Here is a 27119-nt window from a genome sequence, read left to right as displayed (position 1 = left end):
TCTATTCTGATGGTACAATTAAGGGGAAACCCCAGTCTCTGAATTATTTGGTGATTCAACATAGAGAACCAGCATTGTAATCAAAATTTTTTTTAACCCTGGGTTTGCCAAATTCCAGCCTTCTTCTGTACCCTTCCCCAACTGCAAGCCCCAGGTGTCATCTCTCCTCACTCATTTCCATTTACTCCTTATTTTTTGGTCAGCTTTTTCATCTCTGTGACTAAAAGTCCTGAGAAAAACAACATAGAGAAGTATAACTTTATTTTGGCTTATGATTTCAGAGGTTCAGTCTATGATCAGCCAACTCCATACCCCGAGGCTCAAGGTGAGGCAGAATATCATGGCAGAAGGGCGTGGTAGAGGAAAGTAGCTTAGGACATGACAGCCAGGAAGTAGAAAGGGAGCTCCGCTTACCAGGGACAAAAATATAAACTGCAAAGGCACACTCCCAGTGACTTAGTTCCTCTAGCCACACTCTACCTGCCTACGTTTACCGTCCAGATAACCCATATCAGTGGGTTAATCCACTGATTAGGCTACACCTCTCAAAATTCGATGATTTCACCTCTGAAAATTCTTGCATTGTCTCACGCATCTAAACCATAACACTTGCCCACTACTTACTCCTGTTCATTCATATATTTGTCTGTCTGTCTGTCTGTCTGTAAGTAATTAGGATGAGGGCTTACATGGGAATCTTCCTCAGAGTTTGGAAAACTGTAGAGAAAGGAATAGATGTATTGGTGGCATATTCCAGATGTCATCTGCAGACTATCTCAGCAATATATGAAGGTGGGGAAAGTGTGGAAGGGAGCCTAGGAGGAGATGCATCACAGGAAGCATCAAGTTTAGGAAGGGAGGACTCTCCAACCGTAAGACAGGCACTCAGGCTGCTAGGAGAAGCCCTTCTGTAGAGTATGCAAGCTTTCAAAGGGACCTTGTATATGAAAGAATTCCCCAGCTGGGTATGGTGGGGAAGAAAAGTGTGGAGATTGCCCTGCTACTTCCTCCACATTATTTTTTTTAAAAAGAAGGCACTTCAGGTGCCTTTATCTTTCCAGGAGAAAGCTTGTCTTAAAAATATCCTTGGTATAAGATAAAGCACACAGTTTCAGTAATCTGTTCCTGAGTCTCCCAAAGCCAAATAGCTTTATTACTTACAGTTAGTAGTTGTCTTGGAGTCTTTTTCTTCATACATATCACCAAGTGCATTTAACAATAAATATCTTTGTTTTAATTGCTTTTTAAAGCTAAAAAAATCAGTGAAATCTGATGTGAGGTGGAGTTATAATTTCTTCTGAAAAGCTCTTGGTGCCATTAGTCAATTGTATCATTTGTTGTGTGTTTAAGAGCACTATTTATAACAAGTAACCTCACTTAGGTTTTTAATGCATTTTTAAACATTGTGCTGTTGTGTTGTCCATTTCCATATATATTGGAAAAACCCTAAATAAGTTATTTTACAATTGTTTAACAACTGAAAATAATACCTGCAAAGGTAAGCCTGCCTGAATGTCCTTGAAACCTCTCAATACTTCACATATCTTTAAAAATTGAGAAACATGGGAAACAATAAACAGAAAGCTAATTTATTTTTAGGAAGGAATTAATTACTCAGTTCTAGGAACTGACTAATTTATGTCAGGATTACAAATGATTCCTGGTTGGGCCCTGTGCTTTTAGACATTTTGAAAACCCCTAGAAGAAATGATACAATCAGCCTAATACTAAGTCTTCAGAGTGGAATGGAGATTTGAAGCAAGTATCTTCCTTTGCATTTTCTGAAAGTTTTTTCTTAGAACATTGTCAGGTTTTCAAGTATTCTGTGATCAAAGAGATCCTAGCAATGATGGGCTACATAAATTAATCTGATTCTTAGGATCTCTGGGACGCAATTGTTTATTCTGAATCACAAGAGCTTAAACAACAAAAATTCATTTTTTCTGCCCCTGTTCATGGATCATGTGCAACTGCTCTGTGTTGTCTTTATTTTGGACCTTGACTGATCAGCCTCCATCTGGACATTGCTGGTCTTCTGCAGAAGAAAAAAAGTAGGTGACTCACAGACTGATTCTTAAAACTTTTGCTGGGAAGTGACAAATATTATTTTTAATTACATTTTTTGGTCATAGCAAGTCCCATGGTTGCTTCTGAGTTTAAGAGAGCAGTATATACAAGTCTGCTTGCAGATGGACACCACAGGAGGAGCAGGATATTTTGAATGATTTTATAGTCTTCCTCAGAATTGTTTCCCAAATGTGCTGGACCAACAGGTCCTTTTTTTCCACTGACCATCTTGTAGCTTTACTGTTTGATAGATAATGACTTAGAAAATGCTGATCTTGATAATTGAGGCTGACATGATATTTTTGTGTTAATTATCTAGATTCTGGGGACATTTTTACTTATTTGTCAACATTGGAATCTATAGACAAAGTTCTGCATAATTTAAGACAGAGTTTTAGAACTTATTCGATAACAAAGAATTCATGTTAATTAAAAGTGTATGTGTTTGCTTTAACTATGTTGAATATCAGTGTTTTGCCTCAACCATTACCATTAGTGATGGAAACGTTTTATTCTCAAGAAGTCATTTTCAGACATTTTGGAACCTCTTTCAGCTGGTAATTAATTTCATTTTTTCTAACCAAGTAAAGAACAGAGTATTAAGATCTTATAGGAAACTGACAAGCCCCCACAGTGAATGAATTGGTTAAAGACAGAATAGAATATATGGCTAAGAGAATTTAAATTTTATTTCAAAATTATATTGTTATAGAATTGTTTGACTTGTTTAAATATGTGACAGGAGCTAATTTCTGATGCAATAGCCTCATAAAAGGAACCAGCTGAAATAATTTGAACAATAAGACTTTCTCTACCACTGGAAAGATTTTCCAAACTCCTTGGCCAACCAGCTCTTGTTAATTACAATTAGCTGCACAATAAAGAAGGCCAAGGATTTATTTTTTTGAAAGCCTTACTTAGATTTGAGGGAAAATTAAGTTTATAGTACAAAACTATAACTAGTTTACGTTGGAGTTATAGTTTCTTTCCTAAATATGAGCTGGTTTATTTTGACTGTTAATTAGAATCTTTTTCTTTTAAGGAGAGATACCTTAAAAATAAATAATACTAATTCTTTGAATTAAAGAATTACTCATTTCTGTTATTTGAGGTTGAGAGCCAACTGGAGCATTGTGATTTTTTTTCTTGGTCCTTGGGTATAATTTGTCTGAGATCAGTTAGTTACCTGGGTGCAGATACGTAAGTACACAGTGAGGCAGAGATAGATAGCATTTAAGGCAGGTGTTTTAGTCAGATTTTTTGCTTCTGTGACCAAAATACCTGACAAGAACAATTTTAGAAGAGGAAACATTTATTTTAGGGCTCACAGTTTCAGAGATCTCGGTCCATAGATGGTCAACTCCATTGCTCTGGTTCCAAAATGTGACAGAACACCATGGTGGAAGAGTGTGGTGGAGGAAAGTGACCCAGGACATGGCACAGGAAATTTTATATATATATATATATATATATATATATATATATAATATATGGGGGGAGAGAGAGAGAGAGAGAGAGAGAGAGAGAGACAGACAGACAGACACTCCAGCCACACCCTACCTGCCTACAGTTACTACCAGGTCAATCCTTTAATTGATGTACTGATTAGGTTAAAGCTCTCATAACCCACTCATTTTACCTCTAAAGTTTCTTGTATTGTATTGTCTCACAGGAACTTTTGGAGGACACCTTATATCTAAACCATAATAGCATGTTTATTCTAAGGTAAAGGAGGGGAAAAAAAAAAAAAGGGAGTTAATACCCTGGAGGTACCCAGATGCCAGATAAAATTAAACTTTTTTTGCTTTTTTTAGTATAGGAGTGGGAAATTATAGGGTGAACCTTGGCCACACCTCTTTGGAACCAATGTTTCCTGTGGCTACTGTCCATTTGGGGGAAATCATATGCCTACATTGTGTTAAAATTGAGGGTATGTACCTACATCCTTGGGTAATTTTGCCCTTTTTGGCTTGGTACCACTGATGGAAGGTAATATAATATTCAACTTACCCTCAGAGCAGCTTAAGGGCTCATGTTTGAGTTTGGGAACATGATGTGTGCTTGTATATCCATAGGAGGCTGTGTTAGGGCCCTTTATGGACTGTGGAAGGAGACTGGTACCTCTGGGTCAATTCCTGGCCAGGTGTTCTTTACTGGTTCCTTTGCCCAGGCTAAACTTCACATTACCTATAGTTGAAGACTTAACAAAGCTTGTTCATATAATTGTAAAGGCTAAGCCACCCTTGGCTAGAGGAATTCTGGTTTGGTCCCTGCAGGGGGTTTCAGTCTCTAAAACCAATCAAATGATAATATTTTTAACTGTTGCCAAAGTTTGTGACATCTTTAAGGACTAAGTACATCTGTATCTTTATACTGTGTTTGAGTTGACGGCCAAAGTAAGAAACTACTTCTCCTTGCTTGACTACTGCCTTTCCAACAACTGAATTTGATTATAATAATTTGTTATATATCTTCAGTTAGAGCAGTAATTAGAGTTTGGACACTGGCACTGACATGGAATTGGAATCAACCAATGTCCAGGAGAATGTTCTGTGTGACTCCTCCAGAGGGTTTTTACATTTAACAGCAGCCCCTCCCTATTCATATCCATTCCAATTGGTCCCCTTGGATTCCATCTTGCTTTCTTACCCTCCATGACTTGCTCTGACAATCAGGAAGTGGTGAACAGTAATTTGTGCACTTCGACTTCCAAAAGCTGTATGTAATCTAATATTCATATATACTGGCTGACTCTGAGTACATTAGAGAACCTATGTAATTCCTTTATATCTCAAGAGTAAACAGGTAGAAATTTCAGTTTTCAAATGCTTTTTATAAATAAAATTATTTTATATAGCAATATGTGTTAGGTTAAAAAAGAAAGTCTTTGGATACATTTCTTGCTCTACCTGGAGAAAAGCATTCATTTTTAAATTCATTTAAGGGCTACATGCTTTCTTGGTCATGTTCCATATCCAACTGTTGTTTTTGTCCTACCCAAATCCCCTTTTATTTAATATCCATGGAGTGATTTCAGCCAAAAAGATGAAAAGGCTTGTGTCATAGAGCACCTTTAATTCTTTTTCCTTTTGCTAACTTGTAGAACACTCAGTGTACATCTCAATCCCATCTGCTCCTTCACCCACCCTGTTCTTGTAACATTCAGTTGTTGTGGCCCTTCCTGTTAAGTAGGGGCTTCTGCAATAAGGAGTCTGTGGGCAATTCTCCTGGGCGGTTAGGAGAGAATGAGTTAGTGTGAAGTAAGGTGTTCTGTTGAGGATGATTTTGTTGAAGGGCATAAAGGGGAGGGGTGGAAGAAGAAAGAATGCTGAGTGGGAGTAACTCTGGGAAATTGATTAGTTCATAGGTATGTGGGAAAAGAAGAAAGCAATTAGGAGCCAGATGAGTTGCAAAAATGCTCTAGGTCTTTCTTGTTTAAAATTATAAGGGTACAACGAATGATGCCTATGAGTATATTTAAACTATTTCACTTATGTACAGTGCCTTCTACACTAGATATTGAACTCGTGATGGATTGTAGCTAAGGCTTCAGTTAGGTAGAAGGTCTGTATTTAGATAATCTAAGTAGTCTAGTAGGAATGGTTCCATGGCTTGGACCTCTAAGCTACAAACATGGAATGCATTCCACCATAATAAAAGTATATCACAATGTAGTGCTATAGAACAAGTTTGCTTGTTAGGATTTTCCATGATTTTATTTCTGAATGATCTTTCTTTTTTTTTTTTTTTTTTAATTTGGGTGCCATTTGCACCTGTTTTTTTTAATTATTATTTAATCAAATGGGATACATGTTGTTTCTCTATTCGTACATGGAGTCAAGGCATACCATTTGTTTAATCATAAATTTACATAGGGCAATGTTGTTTGATTCATTCTGTTATTTTTTTCCCTTCCCCCCCACCCCTCTTTTCCCTCTATAGAGTCCTTCCTTCCTCCATTCTTATCATCCTCCTTATCCCTAACCCTAAACCTAACCCTAACCCTAACGCTAACCCCTCCTATCCCCCATTATATGTCCTCATCCGCTTATCAGTGAGATCATTCGTCCTTTAGTTTTTTGAGATTGGCTTATCTCACTTAGCATGATATTCTCCAATTTCATCCGTTTGCCTGCAAATGCCATAATTTTATCATTCTTCATGGCTGAGTAATATTCCATTGTATATACTTTTTTTAAAAATTTATTTTTATTGTAAACAAATGGGATACATGTTGTTTCAGTTTGTACATGGAATAACAGCATACCATTTGCATATTCATACATTTACAAAGAGTAATGATGTTTGATTCATTCCGTTATTTTTTTCCTTCCCCACCACCCCTCCCACCTCTCTTTTCCCTCTATACAGTCCCTCCTTCCTCCATTCTTGTCCTCCTCCCACGCCCTATTAAGTGTCATCTTCAACTTATCAATGAGATCATTCCTCTTTTGGATTTTTGAGATTGGCTTATCTCACTTAACATGATATTCTCCAATTTCATCCATTTGCCTGCAAATGCCATTATTTTATTATTCTTTATAGCTGAGTAGTATTCCATTGTATATATATACCACAGTTTCTTTATCCATTCATCAATTGAAGGGCATCTAGGTTGGTTCCACAATCTGGCTATGGTGATTTGAGCAGCTATGAACATTGATGTGGCTGTATCTCTGTAGTATGCTGATTTTAAGTCCTTTGGGTATAGGCCAAGGAGTGGGATAGCTGGGTCAAATGGGACGTCCATTCCAAGCTTTCTGAAGAATCTCCAAACTGCTTTCCAGAGTGGCTGCACTAATTTGCAACCCCACCAGCAATATATGAGTATACCTTTTTCCCCACATCCTCGCCAACACCTGTTGTTGCTTGTGTTGTTGATAATCACCATTCTAATTGGGGTGAGATGACATCTTAATGTAGTTTTGTTTTGCATTTCTCTTATTACTAGAGATGTTGAACATTTTTTCATATGTTTGTTGATTGCTTGTACATCTTCTTCTGTGAAGTGTCTGTTCATTTCCTTAGCCCATTTGTTGATTGGATTATTTGAATTCTTGGTGTAGAGTTTTTTTGAGTTCTTTATAGATTCTGGAAATTAGTGCTCTATCTGAAGTATGAGTGGCAAAGATATTCTCCCACTCTGTAGGCTCTCTCTTCACATTACTGATAGTTTCCTTTGCTGAGAGAAAGCTTTTTAGTTTGAATCTATCCCAGTTGTTGATTCTTGCTTTTATTTCTTGTGCTATGGGAGTCCTGTTAAGGAAGTCTGATCCTAAGCCAACAAGGTGAAGATTTGGACCTACGTTTTCTTCTATAAGATGCAGGGTCTCTGATCTGATTTCACGGTCCTTGATCCATTTTGAGTTGATTTTTGTGCAGAGTGAGAGATAGGGGTTTAGTTTCATTCTGTTGCATATGGTTTTCCAGTTTTCCCAGCACCATTTGTTGAAGAGACTATCTTTTCTCCATTGCATATTTTTGGCCCCTTTGTCTAGTATGAGAAAATTGTATTTCTTTGGGTTTGTGTCCATGTCCTCTATTCTGTACCATTGATCTACCTATTTTGGTACCATGCTGTTTTTGTTACTATTGCTTTGTAATAGAGTTGAAGATCTGGTATTGTGATACCCCTTGCTTCGCTCTTTCTACTGAGGATTGCTTTAGCTATTCTGGGTTTCTTATTCTTCCAGATGAATTTCATGATTGCTTGCTCTATTTCTATAAGGTACATCATTGGGATTTTATTGGAATTGCATTGAATCTGTATAGCACTTTTGGTAGTATGGCCATTTTGACAATATTAATTCTGCCTATCCAAGAACATGGGAGATCTTTCCATCTTCTAAGGTTTTCTTTAATTTCTTTCTTTAGTGTTCTGTAGTTCTCATTGTAGAGGTCTTTCACCTCTTTTGTGAGATTGATTCCCAAGTATTTCATTTTTTTCGATGCTGTTGTGAATGGGGTAGTTTTCCTAATTTCTCTTTCTGAAGATTCATCACTTATGTATAAAAATGCATTGGATTTATGAGCATTGATCTTGTAACCTGCTACTTTACTGAATTCACTTATGAATTCTAAGAGTTTTCTGGTGGAATTTCCAGGTTCCTCTAAATATATAATCACGTCATCAGCGAACAGGGATAGTTTGAATTCTTCTTTTCCAATTCGTATCCCTTTAATTTCTTTGGTTTGTCTAATTGCTCTGGCCAGAGTCTCAAGAACGATGTTGAATAGAAGTGGTGAAAGAGGGCATCCTGCCTTGTTCCAGTTTTTAGGGGGAATTCTTTCAGTTTTTCACCATTTAGAATGATATTGGCCATGGGCTTCGCATAGATGGCCTTTACAATGTTGAGGAATCTTCCCACTACCCCAGTTTTTTCTAGTGTTTTGAGCATGAAGGGATGCTGTATTTTATTGAATGCTTTTTCTGCATCTATTGAAATAATCATGTGATTCTTAACTTTAAGTCTGTTGATATGATGAATGACATTTATTGATTTCTGGATATTGAACCAACCTTGCATCCCTGGGACAAAACCCACTTGATCGTGGTGCACTATCTTTTTAATATATTTTTGTATGCGATTTGCTAAAATTTTGTTGAGAATTTTTGCGTCGATGTTCATTAAGGATATTGGTTTGAAATTTTCTCTCCTCGATGAGTCTCTGTCTGGTTTAGGTATCAGTGTGATATTGGCTTCATAGAATGAGTTCGGGAGGGTTCCCTCCTCTTCTATTTCATGGAATACTTTGAGGAGTATTGGAATGAGCTCTTCTTTAAAAGTTTTGTAGAATTTAGCTGAGAACCCATCTGTTCCCGGACTTTTCTTTGTTGGTAGGCTTTTGATGACCTCTTCTGTTTCATTGCTTGAAATTGATTCATTTAAATTGTATATGTCCTCCTCGTTCAGTTTAGGTAATTCATATGTCTCTAGAAACTTGTTAATGTCTTCGAGGTTTTCTGTTCTGTTGGAGTATAGATTTTCAAAATAGCTTCTAATTATGTTTTGTATTTCACTCGTGTCTGTTGTGATATTTCATTGTTCATTCCGAATTTTAGTAATTTGAGTTTTCTCCTTTCTTTTTGTTAGTGTGGCTAAGGGTTTATCAATTTTGTTTATTTTTTTCAAGGAACCAACTATTTTGTTAATTTTTCCAATTTTTTCTTTTGTTTCAATTTCGTTGATTTCAGGTGTGATTTTAACTATTTCCTGTCTTCTACTACTTTTGGTGTTGGTCTACTCTTCTTTTTCTAGGGCTTTGAGCTATAGTGTTAAGTCGTTTATTTGTTGATTTCTACTTCTTTTGTTGAATGCGCCCCATGAAATAAATCTTCCTCTAAGTACTGCTTTCATAGTGTCCCAGAGATTGTGATGTGATTTTGTTCTCATTTACTTCTAAGAATTTTTTAATTTCCCTCCTGATGTCTTCTGTTATCCATTCATCATATAATAGTATATTATTTAATGTCCAGGTATTGGAGAAGTTTCTGTTTTTCATTCTGTCATTTATTTCTAATTTCAGTCCATTATGATCTGATAGTGTACAAGGTAGTATCTCTATCTTCTTGTACTTGCTAACAGGAGTTTTGTGGCATAAAACATGGTCTATTTTAGAGAAGGATCCATGTGCTGCTGAGAAGAAAGTGTATTCGTTCTTTGTTGGATGGTATATTCTATATAAGTCGGTTAAGTCTAAATTGTTGATTGTGTTATTGAGAGCTATGGTTTCTTTATTCAATTTTTGTTTGGAAGATCTATCCAGCGGTGAGAGAGGTGTGTTAAAATCGCCTAGTATTATTGCGTTGTGGTCTATTTGATTTCTGGAATCGAGGAGGATTTGTTTGACTTACATGGATGAGCCAATGTTTCGGGCATAGATATTTATGAAATTGTTATGTCTTGCTGATTTATGCTTCCCTTAAGGAGTATGTGATGTCCTTCTTTATCCCTTCGACTAGTTTTGGCTTGACGTCCACATTATCTGAAAGGAGGATGGATTCTCCAGCTTTTTTGCTGTGTCCGTGTGTTTGGTATGTTTTTTCCCATCCTTTCGCCTTTAATCTATGGGTATCTCTTTCTATGAGATGAGTCTCTTGCAGGCAGCATATTGTTGGATTTTTCTTTTTAATCCATTCTACCAGTCTATGTCTTTTGATTGATGAGTTCAGGCCATTAACATTCAGGGTTATTATTGTGATATGATTTGTATTCCCAGTCATTTGACTCATTTTTGTTTTTTGACATGATTTGGTTTCTCCTTTATTTGGCTATTCCTTTAGGCTAGTTCCTCCCGTTGCTGATTTGCATCGTTGTTTTTCATCTCTACCTCATGGAATATTTTGCTGAGAATGTTCTGTAATGCCGGCTTTCTTTTTGTAAATTCCTTTAGCTTTTGTTTATCATGGAAGGATCTTATCTCATCGTCAAATCTGAAAGTAAGTTTTGCTGGGTATAAGATTCTTGGTTGGCATCCATTTTCTTTCAGGGCTTGGTAAATGTTGTTTCAGGCCCTTCTAGCTTTTAGGGTCTGGATTGACAATTCTGCTGATATTCTTATTGATTTCCCCCGAATGTAATTTGATTCTTTCTCTTGCAGCCTTTAAAATTCTGTCTTTATTTTGTATGTTAGGTATTTTCATTATAATGTGCCTTGGTGTGAGTCTGTTGTAATTTTGTGTATTTGGAGTCCTATGAGCCTCTTGTACTTGGTTTTCCATTTCATTCTTGAGATTTGGGAAATTTTCTGATATTATTTCATTGAATAGATTGTTCATTCCTTCGGTTTGTTTCTCTTAAGCCTTCCTCAATCCCAATAATTCTTAAATTTGGCCTTTTCATGATATCCTATAATTCTTGTAGATTCTGTTCATGATTTCTTACCATCTTTTCTGTTTGGTCCACTTTGTTTTCAAGATTAAATATATTTTTTTCAATATCTGAGGTTCTGTCTTCCAGGTTTTCTATCCTGTTGGTTATGCTTTGTATGGAGTTTTTAACTTGGTTTATTGTTTCCTTCATTTCAAGGATTTCTGTTTTTTTTTTTTTTTTTTTTCAGTATCTCTAACTCTTTATTGAAGTGATCTCTTGCTTCCCGTATTTGCTCTTTTAACTGTTGATTGGTGTGATCATTTAATGCCAGCATTTGCTTTTTCATCTCCTCCTTCAATGCCTGCATTTGCTCTTTCATCTTCTCCTTTGCTTCCCTGATTGTTTTAATTATGTACATTCTGAACTCCCTTTCTGACATTTCTTCTGCTGTGCTCTCATTGGGTTTTATTGATATAGTATCTTGGTTTGTTTGGGACATTTTCTTCCCTAGTTTTGTCATATTGGTCAGATGTCAGTGGGACTCTGTGATATTGCAGATTTTTTCTATTGACTTATAGCGTCCCTGTAGATTTCCAGTGTATCACCTCCCAGCCTTCAGTAGCCTGAAGTCTTCGGGCAACTTGATAATGCAGTGCTTCTGAAGAAAGCTGCCCCTAGCCCGCTACTGGTTCCAGGGCTTGGAGCTGGCTCTGTGTGGAAAGGCTCTCACTGGGGCGCCTGCTCCGAGAAGCAGGCCGTGCGGGAGGAGCCCACCGCTGGAATGCGCTGGGCTGCCTGGGGAAGACTCTAGCTACCCTGCCCTACTCTAATAAGCCACCCGAATCCGGGCCTGCCACCCGGACTGAGCTTCAGCAGGTGGGGGCGACTCAACCCATGGCTCTCTTTTAGTCCGAGTCTCTCAATGCCTCCCCTTCTTGAATCCTGGGTTCTGGAGCGACTGGAGATGCAGTCACCCTCTAGTCCGCTGTCTTGGATCACCCCTTCTGAATGATCTTCTATAGAAAAATTTTGTTGTTTTGTTCAGGTTTCACAAATTTTTTATACCAGCAACTTTCTGGCATTAATTATTTAATGTTGGAAAGTATTGACTTAGTAGGAAAAGTTGTTACATTGAAAGATGAAAACATTGGATTTGGTTCTACGTTTATAGACCATACATGGGGAGAAGTTTTGAGGAGGGGGACATTTTATCTTTAGTGTAGAGAAATAAATGGCTAAGTTGGTTAATTCAGGAGAGTATTTACTGAAGAGCAAAACATTAGGAAAACAGATGTGGTCGGGAGGAGGAGGCTATAGCTTGTTTACATCTGAGTGACCACAAGACTTCTGATCCAAGAAAGCAGCCAGAGTTTGACCCAGGGGAGGAGAGAGTCCAGCTGAGATTGAGCTGTATAGGATGTCTTAGTTACAGGGCCTCTTCTTTGTTTCATAATAATGAGAAAAGCCACATGCAAACATAATAAGCAGTTATGTGGCCTGTCATACTACACTTGAGAGGCATTGAGAAAGAGCAATTGAAGTTGTCCAAGTGGACCAAGAGTGAGCACATATGAGGACAGACTGCGTTGTAAGCAAAGGCATTGCAGTGTTCCAGAATTTATTGTACTGTGCCTGCAACCTTGAGCGCTTCTTGGGTGTCACTGACCTGTTTACTCTCTGGTTAATACAGCCCCAGTTGGAATGAATGAGCCAAACACTTGTGGACTGAAGCCCAAGACCTCTGTTTTGTTTGATGCCAGCATCTCATGGCAAGACATTCTGGGACCAGGGAGCCATACTGCTTTTTCTCTTGGTGACTTGTGTGAAGTGGCTTATGCTATTATGAGCTGTATAACATTCCCTCTGTCACTGCTTTATTTGCCACTTGATGCCACTAAGGAGCATCTGGTTCCTCTCAAAGTGTTAGCGTAGGTAGAAGAAGGTGTAAATGGTAGATCAAAAATCTATAGCTCTAGTGGTTGTCTTTCTACTTGCTGCAAGGTGTAACGCTGTAAATGTAGATAAAATGATCGGCTGAGAGGTTCTGCTTTTGCTTTCCCTGTAGCCTCAAGATTAAACAAGTCAGAAGTGCTAAAAGCAAGTTTACAAATAAAGGGATTAGAGAGATGACATGCCTAAAAAACACCATGGTGAGCTTGTAGAGATGCTCTAGCAAAATAAAATGAATAATTGAGAAATATTATATATTCATATAAACAGTCTAGAAAACTGAGAAGTCTCTGCCAGTATTTCACTTGATTATTTGGATAATAGTGTAAAACACATTCTTTTTACAGGCTGAGTTATTTGGATTATTTTTTTATGTTTAAGTAGTATCTATGAGTTCTTATCTTCCTTTTCATTTCATAGTCAATATAAAATTCATTTATAATGGACATAAAACTATCACTTGATATATTTATATTGATGCAGACTATTAAAGCCAGGTATTTTGGAATGCTAGAGGTTTCCAAAGTAATTTTAACATTTTTTTTTCTTTTTTTGTACTGGGAATTTAACCCAGAGGTGCTTTACCACTGAGCCACACCTCCAGCCCTATTTGTTTAATTTTATTTTGAGATAGGATTTCATTAAGACACTGAGGGTCTTGCTAAGTTGCTGAGGCTAGCCTCCAACTTGCAATTCTCCTGTCTCAGCCTTCCAAGTCACTGGAATTATAGGTGTGCACCACTCTACCTGACTTGACGTTGGTTTTAGAAATATGATTGTATTTAGGATTATATCTTTTTTTTTTATTGTAAACAAATGGGATACATGTTGTTTCTCTGTTTGTACATGGCGTAAAGGCATACCATTTGTGTAATCATGAATTTACATAGAGTAATGTTGTTTGATTCATTCTGTTATTTTTTTCCTTCCCCCCACCCCTCCCACCCCTCTTTACCCTCTATACAGTACTTCCTTCCTCCATACTTGCCCCCCTCCCTAACCCTAACTCTAACCCTAACACTAACCCTTCCCTCCCCCCCATTATGTGTCATCCTCCACTTATTAGGAATATCATTCGTCCTTTGGCTTTTTGAGATTGGCTTATCTCACTTAGCATGATATTCTCCAAATTCATCCATTTGCCTGCAAATGCCATAATTTTATCATTCATTATGGCTGAGTAATATTCCATTGTATATATATACCACAGTTTCTTTATCCACTCATCAATTGAAGGGCATCTAGGTTGGTTCCACAGTCTGGCTATTGTGAATTGAGCAGCTATGAACATTGATGTGGCTGTATCTCTGTAGTATGCTGATTTTAAGTCCTTTGGGTATAGGCCAAGGAGTGGGATAGCTGGGTCAAATGGAGGGTCCATTCCAAGTTTTCTAAGGAATCTCCACACTGCTTTCCAGAGTGGCTGCACTAATTTGCAGCCCCACCAGCAATGTATGAGTGTACCTTTCTCCCCACATCCTCGCCAACACCTGTTGCTTGTATTTTTGATAATTGCCATTCTAATTGGGGTGAGATGGAATCTTAGGGTGGTTTTGATTTGCATTTCTCTTATTACTAGAGATGTTGAACATTTTTTCATATGTTTATTGATTGCTTGTACATCTTCTTCTGTGAAGTGTCTGTTCATTTCCTTAGCCCATTTCTCGATTGGATTATTTGTATTGTTGGTGTAGAGTTTTTTGAGTTCTTTATAGATTCTGGAGATTAGTGCTCTATCTGAAGTATGATTGGCAAAGATATTCTCCTACTCTGTAGGCTCTTTCTTCACATTACTGATAGTTTCCTTTGCTGAGAGAAAGCTTTTTAGTTTGAATCTATCCCAGTTATTGATTCTTGCTTTTATTTCTTGTGCTATGGGAGTCCTGTTGAGGAAGTCTGGTCCTAGGCCGACATGTTGAAGATCGGGACCTACTTTTTCTTCTATAAGATGCAGGGTCTCTGGTCTGATTCCGAGGTCCTTAATCCATTTTGAGTTTAGTTTCGTGCATGGTGAGAGATATGGGTTTAGTTTCATTCTGTTGCATATGGATTTCCAATTCTCCCAGCACCATTTGTTGAAGAGGCTATCTTTTCTCCATTGCATATTTTTGGCCCCTTTGTCTAGTATGAGAAAATTGTATTTATTTGGGTTTGTGTCCGTGTCCTCTATTCTGTACCATTGATCTACCTTTCTATTTTGATACCAATACCATGCCATTTTTGTTACTATTGCTTTGTAGTAGAGTTGAAGATCTGGTATTGCAATACCCCCTGTTTCACTCTTCCTGCTAAGGATTGCTTTAGCTATTCTGGGTTTCTTATTCTTCCAGATGAATTTCATAATTGCTTGCTCTATTTCTGTAAGGTACGTCATTGGGATTTTAATTGGAATTGCATTGAATTTGTAGAGCACTTTAGGTAGTATGGCCATTTTGACAATATTAATTCTTCCTATCCAAGAACATGGGAGATCTTTCCATCTTCTAAGGTGTTCTTTAATTTCTTTCTTTAGTGTTGTATAGTTCTCATTGTAGAGGTCTTTCACCTCTTTTGTGAGATTGATTCCCAAGTATTTCATTTTTTTCGAGGCTATTGTGAATGGGGTAGTTTTCCTAATTTCTCTTTCTGAAGATTCATCACTTATGTATAAAAATGCGTTGGATTTATGGGCATTGATCTTGTAACCTGCTACTTTACTGAATTCACTTATGAGTTCTAAGAGTTTTCTGGTGGAATTTCCAGGTTCCTCTAAATATATAAACATGTCATCAGCGAACAGGGATAGTTTGAGTTCTTCTTTTCCAATTCGTATCCCTTTAATTTCTTTGGTTTGTCTAATTGCTCTGGCCAGAGTCTCAAGAACGATGTTGAATAGAAGTGGTGAAAGAGGGCATCCCTGCCTTGTTCCAGTTTTTAGGGGGAATGCTTTCAGTTTTTCACCATTTAGAATGATATTAGCCATGGGCTTAGCATAAATGGCCTTTACAATGTTAAGGAATGTTCCCACTATCCCTATTTTTTCTAGTGTTTTGAACATGAAGGGGTGCTGTATTTTATCAAATGCTTTTTCTGCATCTATTAAAAGAATCATGTGATTCTTGACTTTAAGTCTATTAATATGGTGAATTACGTTTATTGATTTCCTGATGTTGAACCAACCTTGCATCCCTGGGATGAAACCCACTTGATCATGGTGCACTATCTTTTTAATATGTTTTTGTATGCAATTTGCTAAAATTTTGTTGAATTTTTGCGTCGATGTTCATTAAGGATATTGGTCTGAAATTTTCTTTCCTTGATGAGTCTCTGTCTGGTTTAGGTATCAGTGTGATATTGGCTTCATAGAATGAGTTTGGGAAGGTTCCCTCCTCTTCTATTTTATGGAATACTTTGAGGAGTATTGGAATGAGATGTTCTTTAAAGGTTTTGTAGAACTCGGCTGAGAACCCATCTGGTCCCGGACTTTTCTTTGTTGGTAGGTTTTTGATGACTTCTTCTATTTCAGTACTTGAAATTGGTCTATTTCAATTGTTTATGTCCTCCTCGTTCAGTTTAGGCAATTCATATGTCTCTAGAAACCTGTTGATGTCTTCGAAATTTTCTATTTTGTTGGAGTATAGATTTTCAAAATAGCTTCTAATTATGTTTTGTATTTCAATCCTGTCTGTTGTGATATTTCCTTGTTCATTCCGAATTTTAGTGATTTGGGTTTTCTCTCGTCTTCTCTTTGTTAGTGTGGCTAAAGGTTTATCAATTTTGTTTATTTTTTCGAAAAACCAACTATTTATTTTGTCAATTTTTTGTATTGTTTCTTTTGTTTCAATTTCATTGATTTCAGCTCTGAGTTTAACTGTTTCCTGTCTTCTACTACTTTTGGTGCTGTTCTGTTCTTCTTTTTCTAGGGCTTTGAGCTGTAGTGTTAGGTCGTTTATTTGTTGAGTTTTACTTCTTTTATTAAATGCGCTCCATGAAATAAATTTCCCTCTAAGTACTGCTTTCATAGTGTCCCAGAGATTTTGATATGATGTTTCTTTGTTCTCATTTACCTCTAAGAATTTTTTAATTTCCTTCCTAATATCTTCTGTTATCCATTCATCATATAATAGCATGTTGTTTAATCTCCAGATGTTGGAATAGTTTCTGTGTTTTACTCTTTCATTTATTTCTAACTTCAATCCATTATGATCTGATAGAATATAAGATAGTGTCTCTATCTTCTTGTATTTGCTAACATTAGCTTTGTGGCCTAATATATGGTCTATTTTAGAGAAGGATCCATGTGCTGCTGAGAAGAAAGTGTATTCACTCTTGGTTGGATGGTATATTCTATAAATGTCCGTTAAGTCTAAATTATTGATTGTGTTATTGAGATCTATGGTTTCCTTGTTCAATTTTTGTCTGGAAGATCCGTCCAGTGGTGAGAGAGGCGTGTTAAAATCACCTAGTATTATTGTGTTATGGTCTATTTGGTTTCTGAAATTGAGAAGGATTTGTTTGACATACATGGATGAGCCACTGTTTGGGGCATAGATGTTTATGATTGTTATATCTTGCTGATTTATGCTTCCCTTAAGCAGTATGAAATGTCCTTCTTTATCCCTTCTGACTAACTTTGGCTTGAAGTCCACATTATCGGAAATGAGGATGGATACTCCAGCTTTTTTGCTGAGTCCATGTGCATGGTATGTTTTTCCCCATCCTTTCACCTTTAGTCTATGGGTATCTTTTTCTGTGAGGTGAGTCTCTTGCAGGCAACATATTGTTGGATCTTTCTTTTTAATCCAGTCTGCCAGTCTATGTCTTTTGATTAATGAATTCAGGCCATTGACATTCAGGGTTATTATAGAGAAATGATTTGGTTTCCCGGTCATTTGGTTCATTTTTTAAATTTTGTTTATTTATTTGTTTGACACAGCTTGTTTCCTCCTTTATTTGACAATTCCTTTAGGATAATTCCTCCCTTTGTTGATTTGCTTCTTTGTTTTTCATCTCTTCCTCATGGAATATTTTGCTGAGAATGTTCTCTAATGCTGGCTTTCTTTTTGTAAATTCTTTTATCTTTTGTTTATCATGGAAGGATTTTATTTCATCATCAAATTTGAAGGTAAGTTTTGCTGGGTATAAGATTCTTGGTTGGCATCCATTTTCTTTCAGGGCTTGAAAAATGGTGTTCCAGGCCCTTCTAGCTTTTAGGGTCTAGATTGAAAAATCTTCTGTTATCCGTATTGGTTTCCCCCTGAATGTAATTTGGTTCTTTTCTCTCACAGCCTTTAAAATTCTGTCTTTATTTTGTATGTTAGGTATTTTCATAATAATGTGCCTTGGTGTGGGTCTGTTGTAATTTTGTGTATTTGGAGTCCTATAAGCCTCTTGAACTTGATTTTCCATTTCATTCTTCAGATTTGGGAAATTTTCTGATATTATTTCATTGAATAAATTGTTCATTCCTTTGGCTTGTTTCTCTAGGCCTTCCTCAATCCCAATAATTCTTAAATTTGGCCTTTTCATGATATCCATAGTTCTTGTAGATTCTGTTCATGATTTCTTACCATCTTCTCTGTTTGTTCAACTTTGTTTTCAAGGTTAAATATTTTGTCTTCAATGTCTGAGGTTGTGTCTTCCAGGTGTTCTATCCTATTGTATATGCTTTCTATGGAGTTCTTAATTTGGTTTATTGTTTCCTTCATGTCAAGGATTTCTCTTTGGTTTTTTTTCAATATCTCTAACTCATTATTGAAATGCTCTTTTCCTTCCTGTATTTGCTCTTTTAACTGTCGATTGGTGCGATCATTCAATGCTTGCATTTGCTCTTTCATCTCATCGTTTGCTTCTCTGATCATTTTAATTATGTACATTCTGAACTCCTTTTCTGTCATTTCTTCTGCCATGCTGTCATTGGGTTTTATTGATGTAACATCTAGATTTGTGTGCAGCATTTTCTTTCCTTGTTTTCTCATATTGTTGAGGTATCAGTGGACCGCTGAGATATTGCAGATTTCCTCTATTGACTTACAATGTCCCTGAAGATTTCTATATATATCCCCCCTTAGCCTTCAGTAGGCTGAAGTCTTGGATGAAGTTGATAATGTGGTGCTCCACAAGGAAGCTGCCTCTCTAGGAGTGGCGGCCTTCAGGTGGGGTATAATCCCTGCTAGTGGGCAGAGGTGCCTCCACTTGTTGACCAATGGTCATCCAAAGGGGACCTAGGCTGCAGGCTGAGGCAAGGCCTGTTTGGGCCTGAGTCTCTGGTTTTACCGTCCTTGTGTGGAAACCTCACCCGTCAGGGAAGACTCACCCGATGGGGAGGTCTCGCTGGTCAGTTCCCTCCTAGAGGTTCCCCTCAATTTACAGCTACCGCCTGGGCTGGGCTGCCTTCCTCTGCAAAGTTCCCAGGGGCCCGGCCCTACCTCCTGTGCCTTTGAGCCTCACCCTTCGCAGGTGAATCTCCTTAGGCTGCCCCTCCTCAGAGAATCTGCCCGCAGGCCTGGAACCTTCGCTCCGCCCTAAGCCTGTCTCTGTGCGGCTCTTCCACCCAGAAGCCTCCTAGATCCTGGGACCCTGCTCTGCACCTAATCGCCTGGCTATGCGACCCCTCCTCTGAACAGCCACCTGGGGCCGCGAACAATCGCTCTGAGTCCCAGAGACCCGCCACAGGCCTCTTCCTCCAGACTGCCACCCAGTATTCTGGTGCGGTCACTAGGAGTCCAAGAAACTCACTTCGTGCCTCCTTCTCCCACCAACCACCCGTAGCCCTGGGCAATCAATCACTCCGAGTCGAAGTGACCCTCCCCGTTCCTCCTCCTTCTCTAGATAACCCCCCGGGTGTTCAGGAGCGGTCACTCTGAGTGGCTCTGAATCCACGTGACCCGCTGCACGGGTCCTCTGGGCAACCGCCCGGAGCTCTGGTGCGGCCACTCAAGACCAAGCGACTCACCACGCTTCTCCTCCAGGCAGCCCCCCTGTGTTCAGGAGCTGTCACTTTAAGTCCAAACAACTCACCACTCGCCTTCTCCTCTGAGCAGCCGCCTGGAGCTCTAATGCAGTCACTGCGAGTCCAAAGGACCCGCCGTGCTCCTCCTCCTCTTCCTCCTCCTCCTCCTCCTCCGGGCAGGCCCCGGTGTTCAGAAGTGGTCTGAGTCCAAACAGCTCGCCACACAGCCCCTTCTCTGGCAACCGCCTGTAGCTCTGGTGTAGTCACCCCGAATCCAAGCGGCCGCGCTCCTCTTCGTCCTCCTCGTCCTCAGGGCAGGCCCGGGTGTTCAGAAGCAGTCGTTCTGAGTCCAAACAGCTCTCCGCGCAGCTTCTCCTCTGGCAACTGCCTGTAGCTCTGGTGCAGTCACTCCGAATCCAAGTGGCCACGTTCCTCCTCCTCCTCCTCAGGGCAGGCCCCGGTGTTCTGAGTCCACACAGCTCTCCTCGCTCTCCTCCCCTGGGCAGCCGCCGGAGCCCCAGTGGTTGCTCCGAGTCCCAGCGCTGTGCTGATCGGCCTCCTTTACGGTGCTCCCAGCTGTCCCGAGTTCACTGCTCCAGCGGGGGGAGGGGCGTCTCGCCGGCAGCTATACTTCACAAAGTTCCCTGTGTTCTGGGACCACCGTCCCATCCAGGACGCCTCCCCAACGGGAGAGAGTCACCAGGCTGCTTTGTGTTGGTCCCAAGTGCCTCAATATCTCCTCTTTTGAATCCTGAGTCCTGGAGCAACATGAAATGCAGCCACCCTTTAGGCTGCCATTAGGATTATATCTTAAGAATGGTTAATTATTTTAGAATGTCAGTATTTCAAAGCAAATAGTGAAGAGCTTGAATATTATCATTCTGTTTCCTTTCAATTTATCTGAATTCTCCACTTATCCTGAATCTGAGTCCAACTTCCATCTCTTACTAGCTGTATCCTTTGGGTAAGTGACCTAATTCTCTGTGATTCTTTTTAAGAATAATACCAATCTCACAGGGTTATTGGGATTATTAGCTGAATTAATAAAAGTTTTTAGAACAGTTTTTGTACTTAGTAAATGCTGTGGTATTATAAGATAATGGAAGGCTTTTTCTCAGTTGGTCCAAAATACTGAAATACAAGTGTCTCTTCTATTTTTCATTCCTCCTTGGTTTTCCATCTGTAAACTTACTGACAGGCACTAGGCAAGATGTCAGAACCTCCACCAGGTATGAAGTGGGAGCATTCAGTGGGGGGACCAGCCCAGAATGGCAGGAAGAAAAGGTTGCAGGCAGTTCCAGGGTGCTGGACTCTGGATTCAAGATCACCACATGAGGTGATCTTGAGGTGCCATGAGGATTCAACTCTTTCTACTCCTGTCAAGAGCAAGCTTGGGTAGAACTGACTCTTCATGGGAGGGGCCTCAGTTTTCCTAACGGAAAGGAGCTGAGGAAAGATTACACCTGACCTGGAGGTAATCAGGTGTGGCATGTCAAGAGGAAGGTGGATGAAATAGTGCAAGTCACAGCAAAAGATATAGTTATGTAAAGAGGTGATGGGGTCCTGAAGAATTTTAAAGGAGAGTTGCCTTTAAGCGCCATGTCAACAGGTAATGTTTTTATGATTTTGAGTACTAATATATAAATCTTCACTATGAATAGTTACCACTAAAAATTATTATAATGTTTTAACCAACATACCACTAAGGAAATACAGCCTTTCCACTTATGAAAATAAGTGTATATGATTACTCCTCATTAGCCAGCTAATGCCCAAAGGACAAGCCGTTTGGTTTGGCTCTTAATTTACATTCTTAATTTGGATTTCTAGTCATCATCACAGGAAATGCATGCTTCTTTTATAGCTACTTGCATGACAGGAATAAACTATTGGAAAATGCACTAGAGACCCAGGAATGCCAAGCTTATTATCAGTAGATGATTTCTTTATTTGATGTACCACCTATTTATATAAGTTGTGATTATTACAAGATAATAAGTAACAAAAAGAAATCATCATCTATAACAAAAAAACTAAATCTTCTTAATGAAATTAGTATTTCACTGTTCTGACCACAACTTTGTCATATAAATTAAAGATGAATAATATGTATTTTATCTTTCAAAACTGTTAATAAAAGATTTTTTCTTTCAGATTGTTAGATAATGTGAATTTTTATATTTCATGGTTCTGTCTGTATTAAAAATAGAGCTGGTTGCATGGTAATATGAGTCTGAACCCTCTTTGGTACATATTAAATTATGTGCATCATTTAACTAAATGTAAATGATGTTGTGAGTGCTTCCTGAGTTAATAATTTCCATTATTTATCAGATTCAGCCATCAGATGATTCTAAAAATACTTACCATGCTCTCAATGGCATTTTTTTTTTTTTTTTTTTAGAAGTTGCTTGCTTGGGTGCCAAGTTACACTCAAGAATGAAATTCCATTAGAAGGGAGACCAATTGAGTAGAGGAAGGGAACCAGGGAGAGGGAAGAGGGGAGGTAAGGGGGGTACTGTGGAATGAAATTGACCACATTTTTTAGGTGCATGTACGAATATGTCACAATGAATCCAACTATTATGTATAATTTTAATGGACTAATAAAAATTAAATAAAAAGGTTAAAAAAATGAGTGAAATTCTTATAATTTCATGGTATATTTTATCAAAGATTATCAAGTAGCTTTGAATATCCCTGATAATTCTCCCTGAACTGTGACTAAAATAGCCTCAGAGAAGTAAAACTTGAGTCGTTTCTAACAGTTAATGAAGACAGTCTTGAAAACTTTGATGTTTCTTTCCACTAATTTATTGTTTAAAGTCTGGTATCCTGTATTTAACTTACTATTTTTTCTTTGTTTTATGTTGCATAATTGATGTCACTTATACTGAGTAGGTTATAAATGTGGAGCCCTTAAAACTATGCCTTGTCCCCATTGGTTTTCAGACAAGAATAATCTGAAGTACTATATCACCCAGGATATTAAAAATTCCAGGCTTGTAAACTCTTAGCATGTGGTATTGAAGATACCGCACGTATTGTTTCTCTACACTTGAAATAATCTTAACTGTCTTAGCCTTTGCAGGGCAGATTTTCCCTGGCTTTAACCATTTTTGTGATTTTTTTTTTTGAGTTCTCCTAACATGTTAATATCTCCATCTATCTTTAAATGATAGGGTCCCTTGGAAAGGGTCTGGTCTGTGAGGAATCCAGCAGAGGATAATTTGGAAGTACTGAGCATGAATATAATGTCATTGCCCAACTGTTTTAACTTTAATGTTTTTATCCTGAAGAAATGATGTATCTGAGACAATTATAGCAACCCAATGGATAACCCAAGAAAATAGGAACCTTCTTAGTCTTACCCTAAATGATATCTGATTTTGATACTCTCACTTATTTTTTCAGAATGATAGTCCTTTTATTATGAAAGAAAAACACTGTAATAGTTAAATGATAAGACTGATTCAGATAGATTTTATTAGAAAAGAAGCACATTGCTCAGCAAAACTTTCTCCAGAGAACAAAGATCATGCTAGTGTTATAATATATATCAGATAAAGCACATTGCTATTAATTGCTGGATTCTTTATTATTAAAGATGTTTTCTGATTAGGGAATATAACTTCAGTGCCCTTGAGGCTAATGCTTTTTGAACTACTGCTTTCGCTATGAGTCCTAATTCAATTTCACTTGCTAATGAAAGCTAACTCCATAAGACTCCTGTTGGAAGTCATCCATGAAGGATTCTTGCAAAATAGTTCATATTTACCTTTTGCTAAAATTAATTAGCCTGGCAGATTAGAGGAATTTTTATGTTTCTACTTTTCTTTTTTAGTGAAAGGACATTTTACCAAAAAATGGAGAGTATAGTGGCTAGTTAATGCTGGCATCAGTATATTGAAAACCAAGGCCCTTCTTTAAGCTATCACTAGTTTTCTATATGCTCCTACCCCAACAAAAATGAAAAAAGCATTTAAATGAGAAATAAGTAGTAAGGAATGGTCAGTTTCCATTTACTGAGAACTTTTTTGTTCCTGAAATCTTACTTTGACTGAAATGGAGAGTATAGTGGTATATTATAAATCAATTATACTTACACAATAATCAACTATACTTTATAACTGTAAGTCCCTAAAGTTCACTAATTATAATAATGGCTCTAGGTGTGCATTTAGGTGTTTTAAAATTGTATTTCACTGTTTTAAGCACTTTCATAAATTAACTGATTTAGTTCACATAGTACTTTGAGATAAGTATTATTGTAAATTCATTTTACCGATGAGGAAACTAAAGCAAAGCTGCATAATTGATATTAGGGTTTGGACCTTAAATGTTCCCCAAAGGCCCATATGCTGAAAGGCTTGATCATCAGCCTAGGTGGCACTGTTGGGAAGGTGGCACTGTTAGTGGAAGGAAGTTAGGTCATTAGGGGTGTAATCTGAAGGGTGATATTTGGACTCCAGCCTTTTCCTTTCTTTTTTTTCTTCCAAGCAGCCAAAGAGGTGAGCACATGGCCTTCTCCACATGTTCCCACCATAACATTTTACCTTGCCACAGACCCAAAGCCACTTACTATGGACTGAAACATCTAAAACTATGAGCTGAATACATCCTTTCCTCTTTTAAGTTGACTTATCTCAGGTGTTTCATCCCAGTGATGAAAATCTGACAGATAATGCTGGACAGTAGCAGAGCTAGAATTTGGACTCACACATTCTGTCTGCTCCTTGGCATTATGATGCCTGTCTCAAGGAATCCTACTTGCCAAATCAGAGAAATTGATTTTATTCTTCTTGGACTGAAAGGAACAGTGTTTGATGTTGTCAACTGTCCTCTCCACCAGACCTTGTTGTCCTTTGCACTTGTGACAGTTACTGAGCATTGCTCCACGTTAAGCACTCTTTCAGGCACAGGAAGTCCTATTTTAGCAAATAAACATCAGACAAAAGTCCTTCCTTGTGTGGAGCTTGTATTCTAATGGGCACACACAGTTAATGACACTGAAAAATGAATATAAGTAAATTACATAGTGTGTTAGAAGATGTAGATGGTAGAAAAGTTTGCCAACTATATGCAGAGAGAAGAGCAGAGAAGATTTAGGAGTACCTCTTGGGTGGAAATGCAAAATAAATTGGCATCCGGGAGAGGCTGTGTTGAGAAAGTAATACTTGAGTAAAGAATTAAGAGAGGCAGGATGAATTGTGAGAATGTTTGGGGCAGGAACAGGCTGCAGACAGTACAGAGACTTTGAGGTGGGCTTGGGCCTGGTATGTTGAGGGAGTGGTAGGAAGATCAGGGAGGCAGAGGGTAGATGGTGGTGGGAGACTAGGTCCAGAAAGTGCAGAAGCAGGCAGAACAGCACTGTAGGCTGATAGGGGGACTTGGGCTCTTCCTTTGAGAGAGATGGGAATCCGTTAAAAGGTTCCAGCGGAGAAGCGAATGAATCTAATGCATGTTTTTATGGGATCACTCTGACTGTTGAGCAGGCAGTGGAAGGAAAATAGCCAGGGAGCCATTGTGAAAATCCATGTGAAAGACATAATGACCCTTTCCAAGGTAGCAATGGAGTGGTGAGGATTCAATATATTTTTAAGGAAGAATCAGCACTGTTTGGAAGTGGGGTTGAGAGAAAGAGGATTCCCAAGGAGGACCCTCAAGCTATTAGCCTGTGCAGTTAGAATGGTTTCTGTTAACTGAAGTGGGAAAGGAGCAGTCAAGATCAGGAGCTCAGTTTTGAATATGGAATAAAAAAAAAGCTTAATGTTGAAAATTAAGAATGGCTGAAATGTCCAACAGCATAGAATTAGATGAATAAATTATGATAGTTGCATATGATAGAATTCTATGGAGACAAAAATATTTTACTTATCTATATTAAATATTAGCCTGGCATATTTACTGAAAAAAATAAAGCTGATTATCAGGTTGTATTCAGGATACAACCATATTCCTATGAAAAGGAAAATATTTACTTTTTATTTACATAGGAAAATAAAATGCAGAACAAAATCCATGTTTTTGTATTCCTATTTAATTTTTTTCTGTAATGCGTTTTTCATTTATTTATTTATTTATTTATTTATTTATTTATTTATTTATTTATTTTTTGCAGTGCTGGGGATCAAACCCAGGGCCCTGTGCTTGCAAGGCAAGCACTTTATCAACTGAGCTATCTCCCCAGCCCCTGTAATGTGTTTTAAACAATAAAAAGGAAAGTTATGTGTTCTAATTACCTTCATTTCACAGACTGTATTTTTGGACTCTGAGGCTGAGCTGCAGGACCATTCTAGTGTAGGGGAGATGGAAACATTATTTCCTATGATTTGGGACACTAACGAGGTACCAAAAATATCTCTTTGCAATTTTTCAACAATTACCTGTTCCTGCTATGAAAGGACACTGAAAATAAGGAGAGAGAGAGAGAAAAGAACTTAGAAGGTTATACCCCATTCCAATTCAAATAACTTAATTTTAGGTTATTTTTATGTGAGAACTTAAAAATGATATTCATCTTATTAGAACATTTTCGCAGTATAAAATGTTAAGATCCACATTACTTTTTTCAATTGTCGTGGGTGATTACTCTGTCCTTGGTATCTCAAATTTCAACATATTCTTTGTTAGTTCTGAGGCTTAGAATATATGAAATTCTGAATGCTGCCAAATTTAAATCAGCATTCTTAATGGATGGTTTTTAAACTACAACTCATTCTAGGTGGGGAGACTTTAACAATTTTACAATAGTTTTGTGGTATTTATTTTTAAGTTCCTGTAGGCAGTATTGTATCCCAAAATGTAATATCAGGTTCTAAGAAGGTTATAATAAATATGAACTGGCTGCCAGGATGAATTGATTGATTGATGTGATTTTGTTTTGTCATTTCAAGGGAGTGAAAAAGATAGACCCTGAATTGTATGAAAAATTTATCAGCCACAGGTTTGGAGAAGAAACATTCTCTCGCATCGATCTTTGCTCCATGCTGAAGAAGAAACAAAGTGATGGTTATTATCATTGTGAGTCTTCAATTGTGATTGGTGAGTGCCACTTAAAAATTATTGTCTTTATCGTTAACCTTAGTATCACTTTATTTGATAGATATTTAAGATTAATCATGTTTTTCCCAATGACATTTTTTCTAAATTTATTTGGTAATAACAGGGAAAATTTTGTAGAGGATTTTTCATATTTATATCAGCCAAGATTTTACTACCTATAGTCTTTATATGTCTGTGCTTTAAATATAATGAAGTCTTGAAATGTTGATTCAAAATCATTTCAGTTGAATTTTATTTCATGGCCATGAAGAAAGCATTTTCTCCAGTGAAGGCCTACGTAAACAAACCATTTC

At 37.8% G+C, this 27119-nt stretch overlaps 1 protein-coding gene across 10 annotated transcripts in view; it reads left to right on the top strand.

Moving 5' to 3' along the window:
• The window catches only part of AKAP7 (A-kinase anchoring protein 7), a 205448-nt gene that overhangs the window by 90311 nt on the left and 88018 nt on the right, over nucleotides 1-27119 (top strand). For all 10 annotated transcript variants that reach the window (XM_079148206.1, XM_079148212.1, XM_079148200.1 and 7 more), the window contains one exon: nucleotides 26658-26805. In XM_079148206.1, the coding sequence (XP_079004332.1) occupies nucleotides 26658-26805 (148 nt within the window). The remainder of the gene's footprint in view (nucleotides 1-26657; nucleotides 26806-27119) is intronic.

Source organism: Sciurus vulgaris (assembly GCF_902686455.1).
Source record: "Sciurus vulgaris genome assembly, chromosome: 7".
Lineage (NCBI taxonomy): Eukaryota > Metazoa > Chordata > Mammalia > Rodentia > Sciuridae > Sciurus > Sciurus vulgaris.
Note: the sequence above shows the minus strand (reverse complement) of the source record. Positions and strands in the feature narration are given on the sequence as shown.